This window comes from Malania oleifera, chromosome 9 (genome assembly GCF_029873635.1).
Source record: "Malania oleifera isolate guangnan ecotype guangnan chromosome 9, ASM2987363v1, whole genome shotgun sequence".
In the NCBI taxonomy this organism is placed as follows: domain Eukaryota; kingdom Viridiplantae; phylum Streptophyta; class Magnoliopsida; order Santalales; family Ximeniaceae; genus Malania; species Malania oleifera.
In genome coordinates this window covers 13,849,727-13,871,899 of record NC_080425.1, presented here as the reverse complement: position 1 = coordinate 13,871,899, position 22,173 = coordinate 13,849,727, and the positions used below count along the sequence as shown (strand labels likewise).

Sequence of the window (22,173 nt, the reverse complement as noted above, 5' to 3'; positions counted from 1 at the left end):
TATTTAAATTTAATTAAAAAGTATGTATACAAAAATGAATGATTTAATAAAAAATATTAAATATTAAATTTTTTTATGAAATTTGAGATTCAATTTTTTTCCGACAACAGAGACTAAAAGTCAGCAAATTCAACAAATGCATTTTTATAATATGTTTCTACACTATACCAAATAGGGCCCAATGAGTGGAGAATACAAGAACCTGCCAAATTGTATTAAACAAAATCATATTAATTGATCGTATTCAGTCACGGCAGCCGATCAGAACGTTACAAACAAAAACTCCATGCCAAGGTAAAGATCTATAACTCTGCGTCGCAATGCCTTGTCATGATTTCCATTAGCTATAACCAAATTTAATGATGCAACCACTCCTTTCCTTCATCAGACAGCTGGGAAACCATTTGTTTGTATCATTCAGACTGCTTGACTTTTGCCTCTGCTGCAGGAGGGAGTCTAGAAATGCCGCTTCCCTGCAGTAGCCTGCTCCACTAGATACCTACACCACAATGACAGGTTTCAGGCACAGGATTTCACAGGGACAGCCATACTTATCGTTGAGAAACAAATATGAACATATGAAACAAAAATCTGATTATTCAAAGGAATTGTGCATCCTAACATTGTGTTTGGGAGCACAGAGTTCAAGCTTTGGATTTGGAATTATGTAGACTTAATTTGGACAAAAAGCAAAAGGAAATTTTATAGAACTTTGTCAAATTCCCCACAATTCAAGCCCCACACTCATGCTCCCAAACACAAGAGCTTTCATCTAATACTACAGTAGGTATTCCAATTCAACAGCTGACGCATTATAATTAACTGATGGCATGATTCAACTAAGAAACTTGCCTTCCCTGAGTTATCTAATGATTATAGAGTTGTTTTTGACATTTTAAAGAAACATTTGCTAATTCTACCACTTGTGTTCCTATTCGTAGATTATCACCGTAATAAAGAATAGTGACAACCTAGATACTTATGTTCTAAAAGGTAGGTCCAACATGTTGATTGTCATAAAACTTCCAACCCATTTGCAGTGCAATTCCTAGATTTACTTAACTATTGCAGTGTAATGAATTGCAACTCTCGCTGTCAATCACATGATATCACGCAGCCTTGTTCCTTTTTCTTCCATTTCCCTGTCCTCTTCCTCCTTTGTGTCACCTCCTTGTTCTCGCCATTGATCACATGATGTTGCACAACCTTGTTCCTCTTTTCTCTCCTCCTCTTTCATGCTGCCTCCTCTCTATTTTTCCCTTCACAAATCAAGCAACCTGACCTCTTTTTCTTCTCTGCAAAGAGGGCATGCATATCACCTCCAAAACTCGTGTTCTGAGCATTTAGTGGAAGACGAGAGAGAGAGAGAGAGTCACAATTATGTATTTGGAGCTTCCTGGAACCTTCCTGCTATTGATTGATAATTGCCTGGATTTATCAGACTGGCAGCCATCACCCTTTCGTCATCAGCTCTGTCACTCTAAAAAATGCCCACAGATTAATTTTTAAAAAAGATAAACAGATTGCTGATGGAGACAGAGGGCAACATCCTGGCTGACTGCCACATCTGGATTCTGAAGCCTCCATCACAGCCATAAATGAACTCAGTTATGAGCACCACGGATCATATCAAGTCAACCACACAACTGCCCCTAAATAGCCTGCATTAGAATCTCTCTCTCTCTCGATAAACAAAGAAGTATTAGAGAAAAAAATGCAAAGTACAATGCAAGGAGAACAAGGCTTCCTCCGATAACAAACAAATAACAAAAAAAAAAAAAAAAGGAATAAAATAAAATCAAAATTACAATGAAGCAAACCATTTGCCAAGCACCAAACTGAAGCAAGAAACACCCCTTTGCCTCAAATCAAGTTATAGAAGTGCAGACACCCTTAAAATTTATGGCATTCCTCTCCAAACAAATACATCATATGTTAGCAAGAACGGTGCAATTCATGGCAATCATATCACCATCTTCTTTTGTTCTTTTTCCCCCTTATCCTCATTTTTACGCATCTTCCTGCTTTCCTCCTTCCTCCCCAACTAATCAAACTAACCCAGCTAACTACCTCCATGTTCGCCAAAACCTACATCATCAGCAGTCATCATAATCCCTGCAATCATCTTTATCACCCACATCCATCTGTTAAGGCCTGATATACATTGTTGGCCCACAACTTAACAGCGCAAGCTTTTAGGTAAAGTGGTATTGTAACATGGTATCAGAGTCAGGTTGCCGGGAGGTCCTAGGTTCTAGTCTTGTTGCCTGCATTTATTATCTGTTTCTTAAGAGTTATCTAATTTCCTATAGTGGGCGTTGTTTATCGTTTATTTATGTCTCCACAAGCTGTCGAGCTGCATGTGTAGGAGAGTGTAAGGCCTGAAACACATTTTTGGTCCACAATCTAACAGCTTAAGCTTTTAGGTACAGTGGTATTCTAACACCATCTTTGTTCGAACTCCATAAATGATCTTCCATCTTAAACAGCTTTAAAAGGCCTCAAGAGATAACCTGTGGGATCTTTGCAGGATCTTGGGACAATGAAATTGAGGGGAAAATAGAGATCTCAGGAGGAAAGACAAGGAATAAAATCTTTGAGCTCATGTTATGGCAGTGATTGTTGCAACGTCCGGTAGAAGGGTCCGAAATGGCAAAAAATAATAATATTGAATGTTTGATGAAGCCACCACTAACTTGTTATTTTTTTACGCGCGGTTAGTTCACCTAATTACTACTTCTTGATTAGTTTTTAGAATAATCCTAGGCCAAGGAACTAGTAGTCTCGGTCTGCATTTACCAAAGTTGGGATCGGGAGTTCAATTATGCGAGGGGAAGGTACTAGTGGTCTTAATTAACTCCTTAAAAAAAACAAATAAATATTAAATTTGAAAATAAAAATTTGAAATAAGGTACGATTTAAAAAAGTCTAATAAGACCTCCAAAGGAGGAGAGTTATATAGGTGAGATCTGAAACACCTCTTTACCCTTTTGTTTAATCATTAGGACGCACACACTCAAAAATAGAATATATATATATATATATATATATATATATATATATATATATATAGAGATAGATAGATAGATAATAATCAAATAAATTCATCAAATTTGATCAAAAAGAGTCTTTAAAATATTCCCAAAATTTTACAAAATTTTTAGAATTTCTAACATTTTTTTGAGATTTTTAAAGACTTTTTTCTTCATTTTTTGTATTTTTGTTTTTCTATTTTTTTGTTATCTAAGTCAAAATAACTCAAACAATTTTTACTTATTTTTTAAATTTTTTAAATATTTTTTCTGATTTTTTCTAATTATTTTTTCAATTTTTAAAAATTAAAAAAATCAATTAAAAATCAATTTTTAAATGAACCGACAGTTCGGACGACAAGTCAACTCTAGATGACCCAGTTGGGAAAGGATAACCACGTGTTAGCCAGCAGTGGTGACATGTGGCACTATTTTTTTATTTTCATTTTTTTTTTGGAACTTTCTGCAATATGGTGATATTAGCATGACGTCACCCACAATGTGGCAGGTATCAATTGATTATGGGAATTTGACACGAATCGCTGACGTGGCAGCAATCCATTCGTCTAGAGAAAACACACATTGGGCAGCTAGGATCGCGCCACGTCACTCCCCAAATGTGCGGTCCTAGTTGTGCCACGTGTCACCGTATAGATGGTAACACGTGTCTCACTAGTATATATAAAAACTTTTTTTTCCTCTCTTTTCTTTAATTCTTTCTCTCCACTTCTGTTCTTTCTCTTTCTTCTCTCTCTTCCTCTCACACGAATCTCTGTCTATATCTCTGCTTCTCTGTTCTCTCACTTTCTCTTTGTTTTCTTTCTCTTTCTCTTGCACGAAACTCCCTCTCTGTTCTTTCTCTTTCACTTTGCTTTCTCTCTCTCTCTATTTTTCTCTTCTCTCGCTCTCTCTTTCTTCCTGCTTTCTCTTTCTCTCTTTAAATCCCTCTCTCTCTTCTCTCGCTCTCCCCTTCTCTTTGTTTTTAGTCTTTCTTCCTCTCTTTTGATCTCTCTTTCTCTCTTCTCTCACTCTCCCTTTCTTTCTGCTTCCTCTCTCTCATCCTCTCTTTTGATCTTTCTAACTCTCTCTTTGATTTTCTTCTTTTGCAGGTCTTGATTCAAAAGCAAAAGCAGAGAGCTTTGAGCTTTCTACCAACATATCCAAACCTATAGAGATGAGTACCCACCCCCTTTTTTGATCTCCTTTCTTCTCATGTTATCTCAATCCTTCTTTTTGTTTTTTTTTTTTCTCTTTTTTAATTTTCTTTTCTTTTTTTCTTATTACTTTCTCTCCAGTCAAACAAGGGGGATCGAGGTTTGGGTTGAATAGGGTTAGTTTTAGGGTTAGGCTAGGGCTCGGGTTTAGGGTTTTGTTGGGTTAGGGTTTAGGGTTTGGGTTCAGTTTTTAGTTTCAAGCTTGGGCTTGGGCTTGGGCTTGTTGGGCTCTGGCTAGTTTTGGGCTTGGGGCTATATTAAGTATGAGCTAGGTCAAGCTAGAATAAGGTTGGGCTCTGGGTTCGTGGGCTTTAGTTTAGGTTGGACCAGGCCCATTTGGGCTTAGATTTAAAATTGGGTCGCAAGCTAATCGGGATGATTGGGCTAGGTTGACCCAAGTCAACATTGACTTTGGGTCAAAAAGTTTGGGTTAGACCCAGGTTGGGTATTCGGGTCAATTGACTTGGACCCGAGTCAAGTTGACTCAAGCTTTCAGGCCGGATCCAAGTCAACACCCTAGTCTGGATATTCCAAATTCTGATCAAATACCTGAATTTATTTGGGATATTATGGGGAAAATCTTAATTTCTGTTTTATCTAAACTAAAGCTCTAATTAATGAATCCTGAGTTCAAAATTCAGCATTTGCCAGATATTGAAACAAAATTCATGCCAAATTAACCAACACTTACCTCCGTCCTTGAATTTTGACTTTGCAACTTCCTCTTCTTTTTCCCAAGCCTCCTTGAATTCTTTACTACACTGCTCTTGCCCTCCGAATCACCTTTCCTTTAAACTTTCTGCTCTTCTCCTTTGAACCTCAAGATCTCCAGCTCTTCTTTCTTTCTCAATTTTTTTCAATCTCTGCCTGTCTGTCTCTGTCTCACAATTCTTTCTCAAAACTCTCAATGAACAAATCCTTTCTTTACTCTCTCTGTGTCTCACCCTCTGTGTGTGTCTGTGTCCTTCTGAAGTTCTCTACCGAGGGAAGCAACTAGATTTAAATTTGATTGATCAATCAGTTATAAAATTGATCAATCAAACTTAAAACTAATTTGTTAATTAAATTGATTGATCAACTTTAAATTGTTCGATCAAATTTAAAAAACCAATTAGTTTTTATTCTGATTTCCTAACTGACATTCTTTTGTGTGTCTATGTAGGTGCAAGCATGGAGAATCTTGCCCACCCTATTTATTTCATTTTTCCTCTTCTATTTTTTTTTTTTTATTTTCAATGTAAAAATTCCATTTTCCCTGTATTTTTTATTTTTGTTGTATTTTCTTCTTTTTATTGCATTAATGGATTTTACCCAATGTGTGTCATATAAGCCTCGGACAAAATGGGATGTCTAGAGTGATTAATGGCAAGGGCTGTAATTCAAGGAATTGTTAAGGAAAAATTGAAAATTAGGCCAAAGTTTAGGATTTTCTTGGTCATTGACACTATTATTTATAACATCTAGAGAGGCTCACACAATTGAAAGAACAGCTTAACTTTTTGCACCCCAGATGATCATTAATTTAGTACATAAGACAAATGTTCAAAAATTCAGAGAGTTTTAAAGAGCTTATATCTGTTCTTCATACTGCCAAGCTAACAAAAAACCAAACACAATCGTATGCATTATTATTATATTGCTAATTTAGTTGGATGCAATCAGAACCCAATGAACAGAATCTGCATATTTATATCAAATGTGGTCAGATCATAATGAATTCATTTGAATCTGATCCTTAAAAGCCTAGTACAGAAGTAGAATCCAACAGGACTACATGATTAGTTTACTCTCAAAGCACAGGAAGAAGACCACATTTGTGGTGCTGGAGCAGCATAAGAAGTAGCTTTCACCAAAAGTTGTGTTTCTTTTTTCTTTTTATAAAGTAATATTTCAAGTAAAACATTTTTAAGTAAAGACTACAGGATGCACTTACTTGCCAGTGTAGAAGCCTGCAGAATACCAAGCATTCAAAACGGCAGTAAGATCTGTTTCAGAGTTGGCACTTTGTCCCATTTCACATTTATTTTTCTCTTCCTGAGTCTCTTCCCCTGTTTCATGTAACATAGGAACAAGTTATACAAAAAGATGCATATTATATGCCTTCTAATACATGTTTGTGCCTAATATACAATGACAAAAAGAACAATTAAGAACAGCATCATGAAGTACATAATGTAAAACTCAGATTTTTCACAGAACAAGGTATGGGAGTTTCTTTTTTTTTTTTCTTTTTTTTTGGGACAATTGAGAACAACAACAACAACATGTTATATTTCCAAGTCATTTCTTTTTGAATATGACCAATTGAGACTATAGTTCAAAATATATAATATATAGCACTCTGCTAATGCACTAGGAATCAAATAATTACCAATTTTCCTAATGCAGTTCTGGCAGCAAGTATAAGAATGTACTGAAAAATGTACAATATTGTACATACTTAAATTAAGAGGTCTAAACTGCTTTGATGTCTTTCTCGTAAAGAGTGAGCAAAACCTTCAGATTTTGGAGAATGGTGCTTTAGCAATCTCATTTTTTTCCCTTTTTCTTTCTGCTTTAAAGCCTATTGTTGATTTCTCATATTGCAGGTCATAAAATTAAAATCCCTTGTCTTCCTTGATCCATCAGCACTTTTGTCTTTTAAAATAGCCAAAAATCAGATCCTGGCTGAACATGCAACAATAATGGCCTAGGTTCTTGTCATTTAACTATTGCTTAACAAAACAAAGTATCGTCCCACAATAGCAAAGTAGAAAAAATGCATCCAGAAGAGGAGCAGAACACATTAAAATTTATATCACATGATGGTCAAACAGACTTTCTCTCAAATAAGAGGGACAAAAAAGTAGCTAGTGGGAATAACAAGATATATGGCCTAATCTTAAACCAAAAAAAAAATTATCTTGCCTAATCACACAGCATATGCTAGTGCACATGAAGTTTTAGAAAGATGAAAAACAAGCTTTATCTACGGCTCATAACATCCTCCTTGCCAAAGGGACTGTATTGAATTTCCATTATATTACATTAATAAGGTCTCTATCAATTTGCTAGCTTAATAAAACACTTTAAAAGCGTATTTGGTTTTCTTTCTTCGCATGGATGGAAGGAAAGCAAGAAGTGATATTATTTGCTGAAATAATAATGAATGTCTGGTCATCCCTTCACTAGTGGTCACTAGGTACCATCATAGACATGTCATACTGAAGCCAATTACTACCACAGTATCGACTAAAATCATATGATGACAGCACCTAAGCAAGATGTTCAAGCTATTATATGAACCTGATGAAACTGGACACTGTTCCCATTAACCAAATGCATCTATATTGCCATCAGAAATTTGGTTCCAATTCCACCAGATCCCTGAGTCAATCATCCTGAATCCCTGATAAACAATATGAAATTGAATACACCAGATGCCAAAAGGATTTTAACTTTTGCCTGTACATGTGTGCACAAGTATAGTTTGTGCATGTGTATATGAGAGAGAGAGAGAGAGAGTATTGCCAACACAACACTTTGGCAGTAATCATCCATTTGTAGAGAATAAAATGGGAGTAACGTGACAATAAAAGTGGAGCCATAAATTTGAGTTCAGAGGCGTGGATTGAGCAAAAGCAAAGGTTTTATTAGAGCAACATAGAAATAATTTTTTAAGTTTCAGCAGGATCAAATATGGCAAGCAACCTGGAGGAAGTGTGGGTTTTGTTATCCTACCAAAACTCGATAAATTTAAATCGCACAAAAACAATGATCTGCCAGAAAGAACATAGTACAGGGAGAAAACAGAAAATGACAACAAAAGAACAAGAACAAAATTGAAAAACACAATAGCCACAGCAGTAGGGCCCAGAACTTTCCAAGGGCAGAAATTTGACAGGGAGAAATTGAAGGTATCAATGTGTGACCTCAATATGACTGCAACTAACATTACATGCATCATTTTGTACGCATCACTGAAGAAGACTAAATGCTCCGTTGCTAATCACAAGCAGCACTGAACTCTGCTTCTTCTGCACTATCTATATATACTATGTCAATCCAAAGAATTAAAGTGCATGGCAAGGGTTGTCTCAACAGACAAAATAAAGGCACATATGCCCTTGTTAATACAGAGTCAAAAGCAAGTTTCAAACCCCTAAGCCCACAAGTATAAATCTTGAACCATCGGATAGACTGATACTGGTCAACGCTCAGTAACTATAATTCTTAAACATATTAAAGATATTACTACTCTAAAAAGAAAAGATGCTCAACTTCAATCATGTTCTAATTTTACCAGAAGTTCTCATCTTCATGGAAGAAATTGCTTTTTCTGCAGCACACATTGCAGTTCTAACGATGTCACCATCTTTGAAAGGGGACAACTTTCCTGAACCCTCTGCCATAGTAGCAACACTACAAGTTTTACCAACATATGTCCCATTCATACAACAAGCAGGTACAGACAAGCATGGAGCCAACAAGCATTGACAAGCACATGGACAATAAGAACAGGCAGCGGCTGGATGCGAAGCTTGGGTTCTAGGAGGTTGATGCTCTTGAGAAGTTGAATAATCAGCACACTGTGGAAATGAACCAGACCCTTCAGCAGAATAGTCATAATTCCAACTGCCCAATTGATGAAGTCGCTGTAGAATTTTTTGCCTCTGCTCCTCAAGCCCATAATACTGGTTAAGTAAGTCGTTATAATCTTCTGCACCTTGTGAATTTGAATAATCTTTAAGCTCATTCTGCATGTGTGCACCATTTGATGAACCTATATGGCTTTCAAGGACATATGCAACTGCTTTTTTATTTTCTTCAACTGAAGAAAGATTACTAGTTTCTCCCCTTTCTGTTGCAATATTTGACGGAACAATTCTGTCCTTATCAGCCTCCTCATATCTTAACATATAAGGCAAAAAAAAGGAACAAATTAAAAAAACTTAGCATAGTGAATACAAGGCAAAGATAAACAAATATAAAAGAATAATGACTACGTTGCAGGACATAAGAAAATTGTTATTTAAAAATTCAGTTTTTGAGTATACACTTGCATTATTCTGACTGTCATGATTGCACCACATGTTAGCTGATTCCCAAATCGATAACTTAATCACACATTAAAAAAAAATTAGAAGACAGTATCTATAAAACCAAGAAGCACAGTACATGATGGACAAGGAGTTGTCCCGGGATAACAAAAGATACATAGAAGCTATAATATTTTCTAAATTTTCTAAATAACATTTTACAAATAATATTCTAATTCTAAAATCTAAAGCTTTTGTTAAAAAAATACTCAAAGAACTCTAATGAACAAATAGAACATGAGGTGGGAAAATAATGAAAGCAAAACAATAGACAAAAATATGGATAGAAAGGCAACGGAATACAAATTTTTAGTCTTAAACATAATTGCTGCCTCCTGATGGTTCTCTGCGAATATTTAAATACTTTTACTGTGTGTCCAGGAGCATGGATTTGACATTGTGTGAATTTGGATAAAATTCCATACAATATTGTATTGAGCTTTGTTCAAATTCACAAAACCCAAATCCAAGGCTTCAAATTTGTTTTCTCAAAAACAATTTTAAATTTTATAAAGCTCAGGATAAACCAAAAAGAAGAAAGCCTCAGGGTATTCTCATATGCATAAAAAAGGCTTGAAAAGTTATATATAAAAAAGGGTTCCTAGTTTGGTACTTACTATTTGGATAACGCATTCCAAAAAATGCAATACATTTTCCTATTAGAGCCTTCCCCTAATGACCCAGAAATTTTAGACCCCACATATGCGGGAGCTTTGTGCACCGGGCTGCCCTTTTTTTTTAGCCTTCCCCTAATGACCCAGAAATTTTACAACTTGGTGGATGGAAGTCAAAAGGAAATAACTAAATAAGAGAGTAAATCTGGTTAAAATAAATAAACCATCTACAGAAATTCAAGTTACAAGCTATTGAATTAATAGATATAAGAACAACTTGTAGGGATGGATGAACTCACAATTAGTGGCCTTCATTTTAACTTCATAACTTATGAACAGTTAATGCTGCAATCAAATTCATATCTTTTCATTAAATCAAATAAATTTTAATCATTTATATATATATATATGCTGATTGGTAAGCTTATTCCATTAATCTGTCTCATATTGTAGAACTTCTAAATATTAAAGTGGGAAAGGAAGCATTTAACTTGAGCCTTCAAGTACATAATCTTCTAGTCATTTATTCTGTGTATATGCAAATTACTGCTGAAGATTATGGTATCATATTCTGTTGTGCAAACACAAAATGTGGGAAAATTCAATATCAGATTTCATCTGATGAAAATACTAAAAATTTTCAATCTTTCATAAAAATAATAAGCATGACCAAGAGGAAATTAAGGAATGGGCAAAGTAATAGGCTAACCTTTCAGCCTCATAAATCTCATCAACAGGAGCAGACGCATTATCTCCAGTACGGCTTATGACATTTCCTTCCTCTGCTGAACAATTGTTGTATCCTTTACTATGCATTAGCTGGACCAAATATGTGAAGAAAATGAATAAACAAATTTTTGGCACGGAAAAACTTGTAGCAAATGCTGTCCAGACAGGAAAAAAATTAGCAGAGGTGCAAAAAGTAAATATTATTGAATGGAAAGCCAAAAAAAATGAACAAGTTTTGTCATCAAAAACAGATACTCTGCTTTTCATATTTATACTTTTCAATTAGAGCCTAATTATCATTTTCATATCCACTTCCCAATTGGACATTCTTTTTCATTTGTTCTCCTCATTTTTTTATTTTCCCAATCAAATTAGAGAAAACAAAAACAAGTTAGAACCCACCTCATCTACATGTCAAAAGAACACAGTTATCAGTTTGACAGTTCCTTATCATGCGATTTCTAAAACTAAAATAAAAGAATAGAAATCAAATGCAATGCTCCAGAACTCAAAGCTCCCATAGTCCCATGCCAAATTGAGAATCGAGGGAAGGAAAGATATACACAACCTTACCCCTGAGGTTGCTTCCGTAATTTGAACCTGTAACCTAAATCAGGGTGTGACACCCTTATCATTGGATCAAGCCTTGTACTCATCCATCAAAAAATATATAAGAATATAAATATAAAGAATTTATGCACACTTTCTTCTTTTATAGATGACAAGTTATGCATGTTTATTCCACCATCAAATGTGACCAATGTTTTAAAAGGCTCAATCAAGGATTGCCTCAAGGCAAGGCAGGCAGGCCTAAAAAGCCCTAAGGCTCAATCTAAAACACCAAATCCCAAAAAAGCTAATGCATTACCTGCTAAGGCTTATGCATTTGTATAAAAGACACGCTTTTTGCACCTTTTTAGCGGTCATGCATTTTGAGTGTGTGATTCTCAAGTTAGATTTTTGGATAGAAAATTTTAACTCTTTGTTTATATAAAAGGAATGTCATAATATGACTTTGAGTAGATTCTAATACTCTTGAACCTCAACCTTTCCGAAATAATTGAGAGTTGATCTAATGAGTTAATTTCCAAAACTATTGAACCTCAACCTTTCCAAAATAGTTGAGATTTGTATCTTAGATCTTGAAATTAATTCGAACTTCGTAATATTATAGCTATCTCTTGTATGTCATGATTTATGAAATGAATTCTATTTAGCAATTTTGAAATGGCCAACAAGTGGTTTGCAAATTGTCTTTGATTTTTTTACATTATATTTGTGGTTTTCTTAATTTTTTCTTCATTTTTATAATATATGTAATTCATTTACATATTTTTATCTATAAATAAAAGTCTCAAAAGGCTTACGCACCAACGCCTTAAGGCTTATGCCTCACCTCTTTAGAGTTAAAACGCCTCATCTTATGCCTTTGCCTTTTAAAACATTGAATGTGACAAGTTCTGAAATTGGTTGCCCCTGTACTTCTAAACTGTATTTCCTCAACTTTCAGAGTGGAGTTCTCACAGAAGCACAGCATTAAGGCCATTGTCTTATAAATGTGTCTTGTCATTGAGTAAAGTTGTGTGCCCACCTCTGACTCTCAAAACATGGCCACTTAGTACTGCCACTTGGCGTAAGAAGATCCAACAGCAAGTATATCTAAAGCAGACAGACAATGTATGCATCTGTATTACTCTTCGTATAACCTGAGGGATTACTTAGGCAAAAAGAATATCAGATAAGACACTGATGTCATGCAGAGACCTTCAGAGCAATACAAATAGAGGATGAAATGGAGGTGTCAGAATTAGTAGGATGAACTGTGTTGTGTGAATAAATGTTTTGACTGGGAACTTGATATTTTTACGGATTTTTTCAGCAGTCTCTATAAGTCCCATTGTCAGGCTGGTTCCGATGAGCCTAAAGGGTTTTGAGGTTGGGAACTTCACTGTTGGCTTTTCTATAAACACCTTAGTTCTTTGCCTGGGAGCAGTTCTAACTTCCCTTGGAAGCTGATTTGGAAAACAGCAGCCCCTTCAAAGGTTGTCTTTTTCACATAGGTAGCTACTCTTGGAAAAATCCTTGCTATAGACAATCTTCAGAAAAAAGGCCTCCCTCCTGTCAATAGAAGCTTTTTATGCTTGGAGCAGGAAAAAACGGTTGATCACATACTCCTGCATTGTTCTTGGACGAAGAAATTGTGGAACCTAGCCATCTCCATTGTAAATCAGAAATGGGTCACTGCAGCTACAGTGGGAAGTCAACTGTGGGCCTGTAAAGGAACAGAAGAGCCTTTCAAGTAATTATCTCTCCTATTCAGGGTGTCATGGACCATTGGATTATGATCTCTAGTTGGCATTTTGGGCTAGTTGAAAGGGACACCCCCCCCCCCCCCCTTTTTGTAATACTTCATCTTCTTGATACTTTTCAGTAAGGGTTGTTTCTCATCCATTTTTTTTCTTTGTACTTGGGAGGCATCCCCTTGATGCCTCATTTAATATAATTTCCCTTTGCTGATCCAAAAAAATATGCCAATGGAAATAGATGCAAGGTAATGGTGGTGGTGGTGCCGTGGAAAGAGTGGCAGCTAGCAAGGCAGTGGCTTTGATGTGGTGGAGATAGTGGTCAAGGTCAACTGGTCATGATTGTGGTGACAAGATAGTGATGGTTTTGGGGGGGGGGGGGGGGGGCGTTTAATCAACTCCAGTGGTAGGGCAGCAGTTGGGAGATGGAGGCGGTAGTCGTCATGGAAGTATCAAGGTAATTATGGTGCTGATACGGTGGAGGTTGTAGTCATGGTGGAGACATCAAAGTGGTGGTGGTGAATTGGTGGGAGTGTTGCTGGTCAAATGTTTCTTAATTGCAGCAGTAAGATAGCTGTGCCATTGGTGGAGGGATGGTGTGTGAAAATTGTCACTGTGGTGATACAGAAGTAGGAATGCTGAGCAGCTAACAGTAGTAATGGGAACAATAACAAAATGACGATGGTGGTTCTTGGGATTGTTGGAGATGGTTATTTTGGAAATAGTGCAATTACCCCATTTATTAAAAGAGATATTTAGCAAATTTCTTATCCATCCCCCTTCGGTAGGATTTGAGAGGGGCAATCAAAAGCACTCAAATCCCCTTTTTAAACCCACCCACCACACCCCAAGGGTTTAAAGATCTCTCAGAGTCCCCACTAACATGAAAAATAGTGAAATTTGCCCAGAATATATTAAAATCCCCTCAAACCTAGGAATCCCACAATGAAGTACACCAAAGAGCTTATCAAACCAACAAACTTCTTATTGTGCTCTTGAACACAAAATAGGGGAGCCCAAAAAAAATTTGAAGTGCATTCTTGAACCCAATAGAAAGCCAGGTGCACACAAGCATCTGAACAATGTGGTTTAAGCTAAGAATTCAAAAGACAAACAACTGTAAACAACCACATCAAAAACTTGCTTCAATGAAAAAATTCTAGGCCCTAACCTGGGGGGGAATGCAGGAGCCAGGAACCTTAGATCCACTACGGGGTGAAAGGGGCAAACAGGATCCACAAGAGTTGTTGGATAGGTTGAGATGCACGCTACTTAACCCTCTAGATCAGTCTCTGCAGATCACTGTCTCCCCTATAATTTATGAGCAGGAAAAAAAAATTGCATAAAAGGTGCAAAAATTGGCCTATGGTGGCCCTCTGCAGTCAATTATGGAGGCAGGAAGGGTGAAAGAGTTGGGGATAGCAAGGTGTTAGGATGAGGTTGTTTGGTTGGAATGTTAGGGGGTTGGGGAGCTTGGTTAAACATCATGAGGTTAAGGGGATTATTGGCAAACTTTCTAGAGTCTGATATTGTCTTGTCACAAGAGACCAAGCAAGAGTGGGTGGATGGATGCAATTCTAGGTTTAAGGATTGGGCATGATTAGCCTCTACTAGATCCTCAGGGAGTTATGTTTATTTAAGGCTCTAGGTTTTCTCGTAAGATGGATGTTTTATTAGGCTCTTTCTTGTGTCTGTTTATTTAGACATCAAGTGTAAGGAGCAGTAGTGGGTGCACCTCAGATTATGGTCCTAAATGTCCTCAATTGAGGGGTTATTGGATGAGCTAGCAGCAGTTTATGGTTTGTGCTTTCAAAATTGGTGTCTAAAAGGTGACCTTAATGGTATTAGTATCACTAATGAAAAAATGGGAGGTTCAAGGATCTCTCATACCATGAGGGGTTTTGATTCTTTAATTAGGAATTGTGATTTAAGGAATATTCCTCTCTCTAATGCCCAGTTCACCTGGTTTTCTACCAATAATAGGTTAGTAGCTACTAGGATTGACAGATTTTTATTCACTAAAGGTTGAAGGAAGCCGCACCTAACCTAGCTCAAGAAGCACTTTCTAGAGTGATTTCTGATCACTACCCCCAATTTCTTGAATGTAATACTACAAAGTGGGGCCCCAACTCCATTTCGTATCTATGAAATTGACACATCAAGAATCCCAGATATTGGCTAGCGAGTGGGCGACTGGAAGGGTTCTTGCTTGACGAGAACGCGGAAGTTTATGATGGACAAATTTCAAATTTGGAATGTGGAGGTCTTTGGTGATATCCATTCAAGGAAGAAAGGCATTATTTTTTGGATAAAGGAAGACAACAAAACGCAGAGTACAAGTCTTGGAGGACAATGAGTCCTCTTGGAGATCCAGAATCCAGAGAACAGAAGAACAAAAAATACATAAAAGGACGAAAAAAATTCTACAATTTACGTGAACTAGGTGTTATAGTTTGGTTAGCTGAGGAGGGACCTCTCTCAGAAGATCTAGCTGGCAAAAGCAGTTAATTAATGGCAGAAGTTTATAGGGGGATTATAATACAAGACTCTTTCATCAGGTAGCAATTGGTAGGAGGAGGAAGAATTTCATAAGAGAGTTGGAGGATGATAAAGGTGTGTTTACTAGGGAGTCTAAGTGCATTGCGGGTATGATTACTGATTTTTCTAGAAACTTGTTCTCTAAGAAGGATGAAGGTAAGGCTATGATTGAGGCATTGGACCTTGTGCCCTATTTCCATAAAGAAAGCAAAGTGGTTAGAGAGGCCTTTTGAGCATGAGGATACTAGAGGTGTTGTGTTTGAAATATATAGAGAGAGAGGCCTCCTGTGCCAAATGTGTTACAATGGCATTTATTAAAGACAGTTGACATTTTTTGAAGGAATAGAGCGTTAATTTGATTTTTAATTTTTTATTGCCCTGGTACCCAAAAAAAAATTGTGCTACTAGAATCAACAACTTTAGGCCTATTAGTTTGGTGATTGGTGTGCATAAGATCCTCACTAAGTTCTATCTTAGAGACTGGCTAGTGTCTTGTTAAATACCATTTCCATGGTCAGAGTGCGTTCAAAGGGTAATAGGCAGATTTTAGGTGCAGCGGTGGTAGCAAATGAGGTCGTTGAGGATGCTGTTCGAAGAATTAAGAGAGGCTGCTTGGATACAATCTTGGATAGAAAAGCTTTTGTGGCGAGATGAAGGAAATGAATTAGGGGGTGCCTTTTGGCTGTAGTTTTTTGGTGAAGGGTGAGGCTATAACTTGGTTTAGAGCTAATAGGGGTCCGAGACAGTGAGATCCTCAATTCTCCTTCCTTTTCACTATTGTGATTGATACATTGGGTAGAATGATTGATGGAAGGGTTTATGCAGACTTGGTGGAAGAGTTTTTGGTAGGCCATGAGAACTTTCCTTTTTAACTTAGTGATTCATTTATAATTCTTTTTAAAGGAAATTAGTGTTTCATATCATTCTCTCTTCCCCGCTCAATTTGAATTGTATTATGGCAGCAGAAAATTTTATTAATTTTCATATGTAGTATGGACTCATCCCAGTCTCTCCTTATCACATTACTCGTCACGTTCAATCCCCAAATCAATCTCCAATGTCTTGTCGCTCCAACCCAAGTTACCCAACATCCTCGTTCTAGCTAATTTCACTTCAGGAGTAATTAAATAAACATCCAGCTATCATCATATCTATGTAATAAAATACAACAAACCCGAGCAATGAACTAAGTAATTACAGATGCAGAAGCAGTGAGCGCATGCATATTCATTGTGCCAGAATAGTCATAGGAAGCTAAACATGGCGGATACGAGAGAGAGAGAGAGGACCTTGTATTTGGCGATGGCGTCGTCGAAGGCGTTGATGAGAGCAGAATCGTCCCAAAGATCAGTTCCTTTCCCCATTCTCTTTTCTGTTGGCTTTCAAAATCCCACTCGCATATCGCTTAAACCCTCCACACAGACTGGGGAAAATGAAAACGCACCCGACCCTTTATTCGGGTCTGGTTTGGCGGGTTTGGATCTACCTCTTTTGCACATGGGCGTCCGCGGCGGTGTCCGGCTGGTGGTGGGCTTTATTTGGAATAGGCGATTTGTATAAGTAAGACAAATTTATTCGGGAGCTATTCAAGTTTGACTCCTTTCTTAATTATACGTGACTTAATTTTACTTGAATTTGAGTTGAGTTCAAACTATTCAAATATTTTATAAAGTCAAATTCGAGTTCAATAATAGTATTTGAGTTAAATTTTAAACTTAATCGAGATTTTTAATTTTATAATTTTAATATTATTTTTATAAATATATTTAATATTAATAATAGCATTTAATATTAATTTGTAATCAAGTCAAGTCAAGTCGAGTCGAGTTTAAGTTTAACAATTATTAAATTAATCTAGTTCGAGTCGAACTTGAGTATTTTATTGTATCAACTTGATTCAATTCGAATATACCTTTAATCCTAATGCAACTTGACGGCCCCTAATGATAAAAGAGCCCAATAGCCCACAACTCTATAACTTTTTCTCTCTCTTAACTTTCACTCTTTTTATAGAGACAATATATTAAAACTATGGAAGGAAAGGTAAATGATGATTTATTCGATTTTATTGTGGAGTCCATTTTATCTTTGTTAGATATGGGACATTTGTAAGTGTATTTGGAGCATAGATTTTGCCAAATATAGGGTTAGGGGTGTATTTTAGATAAATTTTATTATAAACACCATTTTGCTCCTATTTGGTGAAAGGTGTGTCTTATTTTTATGGGCGTAGCTGTGTAAGAATATGTTACCTCTAATGGTGTATTAAGTAATAATAATAAAATGTCTAATTTGTCTTTTCAAATGTTAAGGTCAAATAATGTCTTGAGGGTTATAGTTGATAAACTACATTATAACAAAGAAAAGGTTATGTAGTTCTTTTGAAATGGTCGAGTTCCTTTGAATTGAATTATTGACTTTTTGAGTCCGATCTTTATTTTGATGCTGGCAACTACAAGTGTCTCTTATGTGTATGTTTAAGTGCTAAACAGGTATAATTCAGATCACACATAAGATCAAGAGAACATAGAAATCAAGACAGAACTGAAAAGCTCAAACTAGCGTATTCAATGATGTCAAAGAGCAGAGGATAAGAAGAAGACATTTGAGTTTAATTGTATAGCATTAATTTTTATATATCTTTGGTCTGTAATAAATGCATACATCCTGCATGATATGACTTGATGCTCAGATAAGCCTTAGACTGATCATAGGAAACCAAAGGCCATAGACAAACCTTAGGGCAAACTTTGATCGACCGACATTGAGTTTTTGGATTTAATTAAAAAGTTTAAGCCATTGAATGACAATTGGAACCATGACCCTTACACTTTAATGCCACATGCTTTTTCATCGGGATTGAAATTGCACAAGAGACCAAACAAGACATAAAGGCCATTTTTGTAATGTTTCGGGTGACCAAACCATGGCAATATAAAATGTCTCGATCGACCGAACTGGATGGAGGTCAAAAATTGACCATGCCTCGGGCGATCGAACCAAAATTAACGTAGCTCCCACGATCAACCGAACCTTGGTCACTGGCATTTCCACTATTCCTGGGTGACCGAACTTGTAGTTCAAAAAGGCCCCAGGCGATCGAACCTTATGATCCGACAAACCGAACTTGAGGATCGGTGACCGAACCTCGAAAGTTTGGATTTTCGCCTTGCTCGGTCGACTGGCCACTACCTTCGACAAACTGAACCTGAATTTCAATTCAAATTCTCAGAGTCTATTCGGTCGACCAACTCGATCGACCAACCCTAAGGGTCAACAAACCGAACCTCTCGGGTTGCCAATTTTTTATCGGGGTAATTAGGGTTAAAACTGAATTAAAACATTTCCAAAGTTTTTAATTTGTCCCAACGGTCATATTTTATTTAAAAACTATAAATATCCCATCATTTGCTTTGATTAACAACTTTGATTAGCAAATATTTCCTCTCAAATATTTTTAACCTCTTGTTAATCAAAGTTCCCCTAACTTATTTTCTATTACAAAAACTATTTCTTGAGGCAAATCTTTTACTCTCCAAAACTCTCTTTCATTTATTATTGTAATTCATTTTTACAAGAGAACAAATTTTATAGGCATTTAGTTTTTCATTCAAGGTACTAACTCTCTCATTTCCTTTTCACTTTGAAAATCATTTTGGGAGTTTGCTTTGACATTTCTCCATATATTTCCATGGTAAATATTATACTGGAGAAATACATTCTTGCTTTGGTTTGCACATTGAATATCAAATGTTTGTATTTTTGTTTTGTGCAAAATCATTTGAAACCAAAACCCTAGGTTCTCCTACGTCTTACTGAAAATATTTTTTGGATAAATATTTGGTTTAGAGTTTAAATCTTTGAAGTCTTCATCATACATATTATGTTCAAAGATTGCAAAAATATTTTGAGAAACACACCCTTACTCTACTGAGCATATATTTCATATCATATTAGAGTGCATATATTTAGAGTTTAAACTTATGCATCTCTACTTAAATTTAAAAGTGTTTTATCATGTACAAAAATGTTTTAATGTATCGGTTAGGTTGAGTCCGTAAATTGAACTGCAGAGTCTCAGCCCCGTAAGTGAGACCGGTTAGGTTCAACCCGAAAATTGAACTGGGGAGTCTTAGTCCCGTAAATGAGATAAGTTGGGCTCAGCCTTGTAATTGATCTGGGATTTACCTTGCCCTGTAAGGAAAGGTTGTAATGGTTTCTGCTCCGCCCGTTTAAGTGAGTAGGGATAGTGTAATCCTTAGGGGGTATGCCCAAGGCAAGGACGTAGGTTGATTTGGCCGAACCTCGATAACAAATATCGTGTGTCACTCTTTCCTTATCTCATTTAATTTATGCACTTTAAATTCAATATGTGTGTGCTTGTTATGGTTATAACAAATTGCATGCATACATTATTTTAAATGAGATACACGTGTATGTCTGCACATATTGCTTATTCAGTTTTTACATACACGACCATAATTAAAATGGGATATGATTTGTTGAATCGGCGAAATGTTTAAATTAGAAAAAAAAAATTTAAAACCCAATTCACTCCCTCTTCCCTCTTGGGATCACACCAATTCCAACATGAATGAAAAGAAATCGTGTTTAATTATGTTATGATGACATCTATGTAGGTGAACATTGGACAAGAAGCAAGTTATTGGAAGTCAGGTATTGTTTAACTAGGCATGATGACTAATTGTATTATTAATTACTCAATTTGTTATGTAAAAATAAAAATCACTATCTGGACGAAAGGAGTGTTAACCAATGTGTTTTTTATTGTTGAATTTCATGTGTTAAGTAATTTCTTGTTTACTAACGAACACGAAAAACTAATTTTTACATCATGCTTGGTTAGTGGAATGGAGGGATAGAAAATAAATTGAATGAAATTTTGAATGATTAGCATGAGACATTTTTCTTGTGTAGTATATAATGTTCTGGGCAATATATATGCATGTCTAAGAGGGCAAATAGAAATGAAAGTTTCTTTGTAGTTTGTCATTTGGAACTAAGGGTTTCAATAATTATATATATTGAAATTTATTAAAGGTCTATGTTGTCCTTCTAGATTGCTATATCTTTGGAGTATATTGAGTATACACAAAGTTGGTGATGGGTGTAATGACCTGCTTAATTTCCACATATATATATTTTTTTCCTTAAATGATAAAATACAATGCCAACATATTAAATCTGGTAGGTCATAATCAACCGGAACCCGTGGGTTCTAGGGATATACCAGAAACACAATACGGAAGCCTAAGCAGCAGGAAACATAAAATCATATAATATCATAAACCCAACATCACTCATCACAATACCAGAGTTACTACAACCACTGTATTTATGTAACATAATACACAATCCAAAAGAAACCTAGGGTCGCCTTCCACAAAATCCATCTAACCCAACCAAAACACTTACCCTTCAGAGAGGGCAGATCAACGGTACTATCTCAGCGGAACTTTATTCGCTCTCCTATCAGGGGCTCCTAAAATGTTTATGAAATTCGGGGTGAGACACCTCTCAGTAAGGGAAATAAACTAATACTAGTGTGTGGCAACATGAGCATTTTCGTGATATATATATATAATCATTTACATAAACATAACTAGTAAAACTGTATATCTCATTTATGGGAAAAACATGTATAATCAAAGCATAGCAGAACATATAGGATTCTCATAGCATAATTCATCTCATATAAATATAATACGAAAACAACCCTGGTAGGTTAACTAGTTGTTGTCATGTATTACCCCCACATGACTGGGTTGTGTGGCCCGAAAGCGGGACCTGACAATGGTTGGCCGACCACTGCCAAGTCAATAGTACAGTCTGTAAGTCTATAGGTCTGCCAGACCTAGTCCGTACACCAGGGGCGCTCACACTTCTTAAAACCACATCGACCATCCAACCTCACGCTACTCCGTATAGCAGCATTAACACAAATATCATGATGAATCATGAACACATAGAAGCGGTATCGTGCAAGTGCTAGCCTAAACCAAGTCAACCAGGTTCTAATACCATATAACATATAATCAAACTGTGATAAATGGATATTTCATACTAGTATTGTAACGACCTAAAGAATAATGATATTTAAATAATAAAGAGGGAGGGAAATGGTAACAGTAACAGAAAGAGGCAGCCTACTTCGTCGATGAACGTGACGTTGCATTTTGGAATGTAATAACCTAATAATTTTCCTAGGGCCTCGTCGACGAACACAGGGGATTCGTCGACGACGGTACATGAGGACCTTGTCGACGAGGTAGCATTTGGTCGATGAGAAAATACCAAGCGGCCATTTTTTGAATTCTGAATTTTGTCGACGAGGAGATGGTATTCGTTGATGAACCTCCTTCTGGACTTCGTCGACGAGATGACGTAGCTCGTCGACGAAGGCCGCAGTATAAATAGTGCAAAACCTCGGATTAATGTAGAAATTCAGCGTCGTTCTCTTTTCTTTCTCTCTCCTACGTTTCCTCTCCCTTTTTTCTTCGATTTCGGCCCCGTTAGTCACCGGATCGACGATCTGAGGCCGCCATGACGCTCCTAGTGGAGTTCTCTTCAAGTCTGTTGGAGCGGATCGTTGGTAGGATTGAGTCGAATTTCTCCCCAAAATCAGGGTAAGACATTTTATTCAA

General features: G+C 36.5%; 1 protein-coding gene across 1 annotated transcript; it reads right to left on the bottom strand.

Annotated features, from left to right (window-relative positions):
• Positions 1–114: 114 nt before the first annotated feature.
• On the bottom strand, positions 115–17,037 carry LOC131163703 (uncharacterized). The gene is made up of 5 exons (XM_058120390.1): positions 16,798–17,037; positions 10,648–10,757; positions 8,529–9,136; positions 6,180–6,294; positions 115–499 (listed from the first exon to the last, which is right to left on the bottom strand). The coding sequence occupies exons 1-5, from the start codon at positions 16,870–16,872 to the stop codon at positions 457–459; spliced, it is 951 nt and encodes a 316-aa protein (XP_057976373.1). The 5' UTR covers positions 16,873–17,037; the 3' UTR covers positions 115–456.
• Between the last annotated feature and the right edge of the window lie 5,136 nt (positions 17,038–22,173).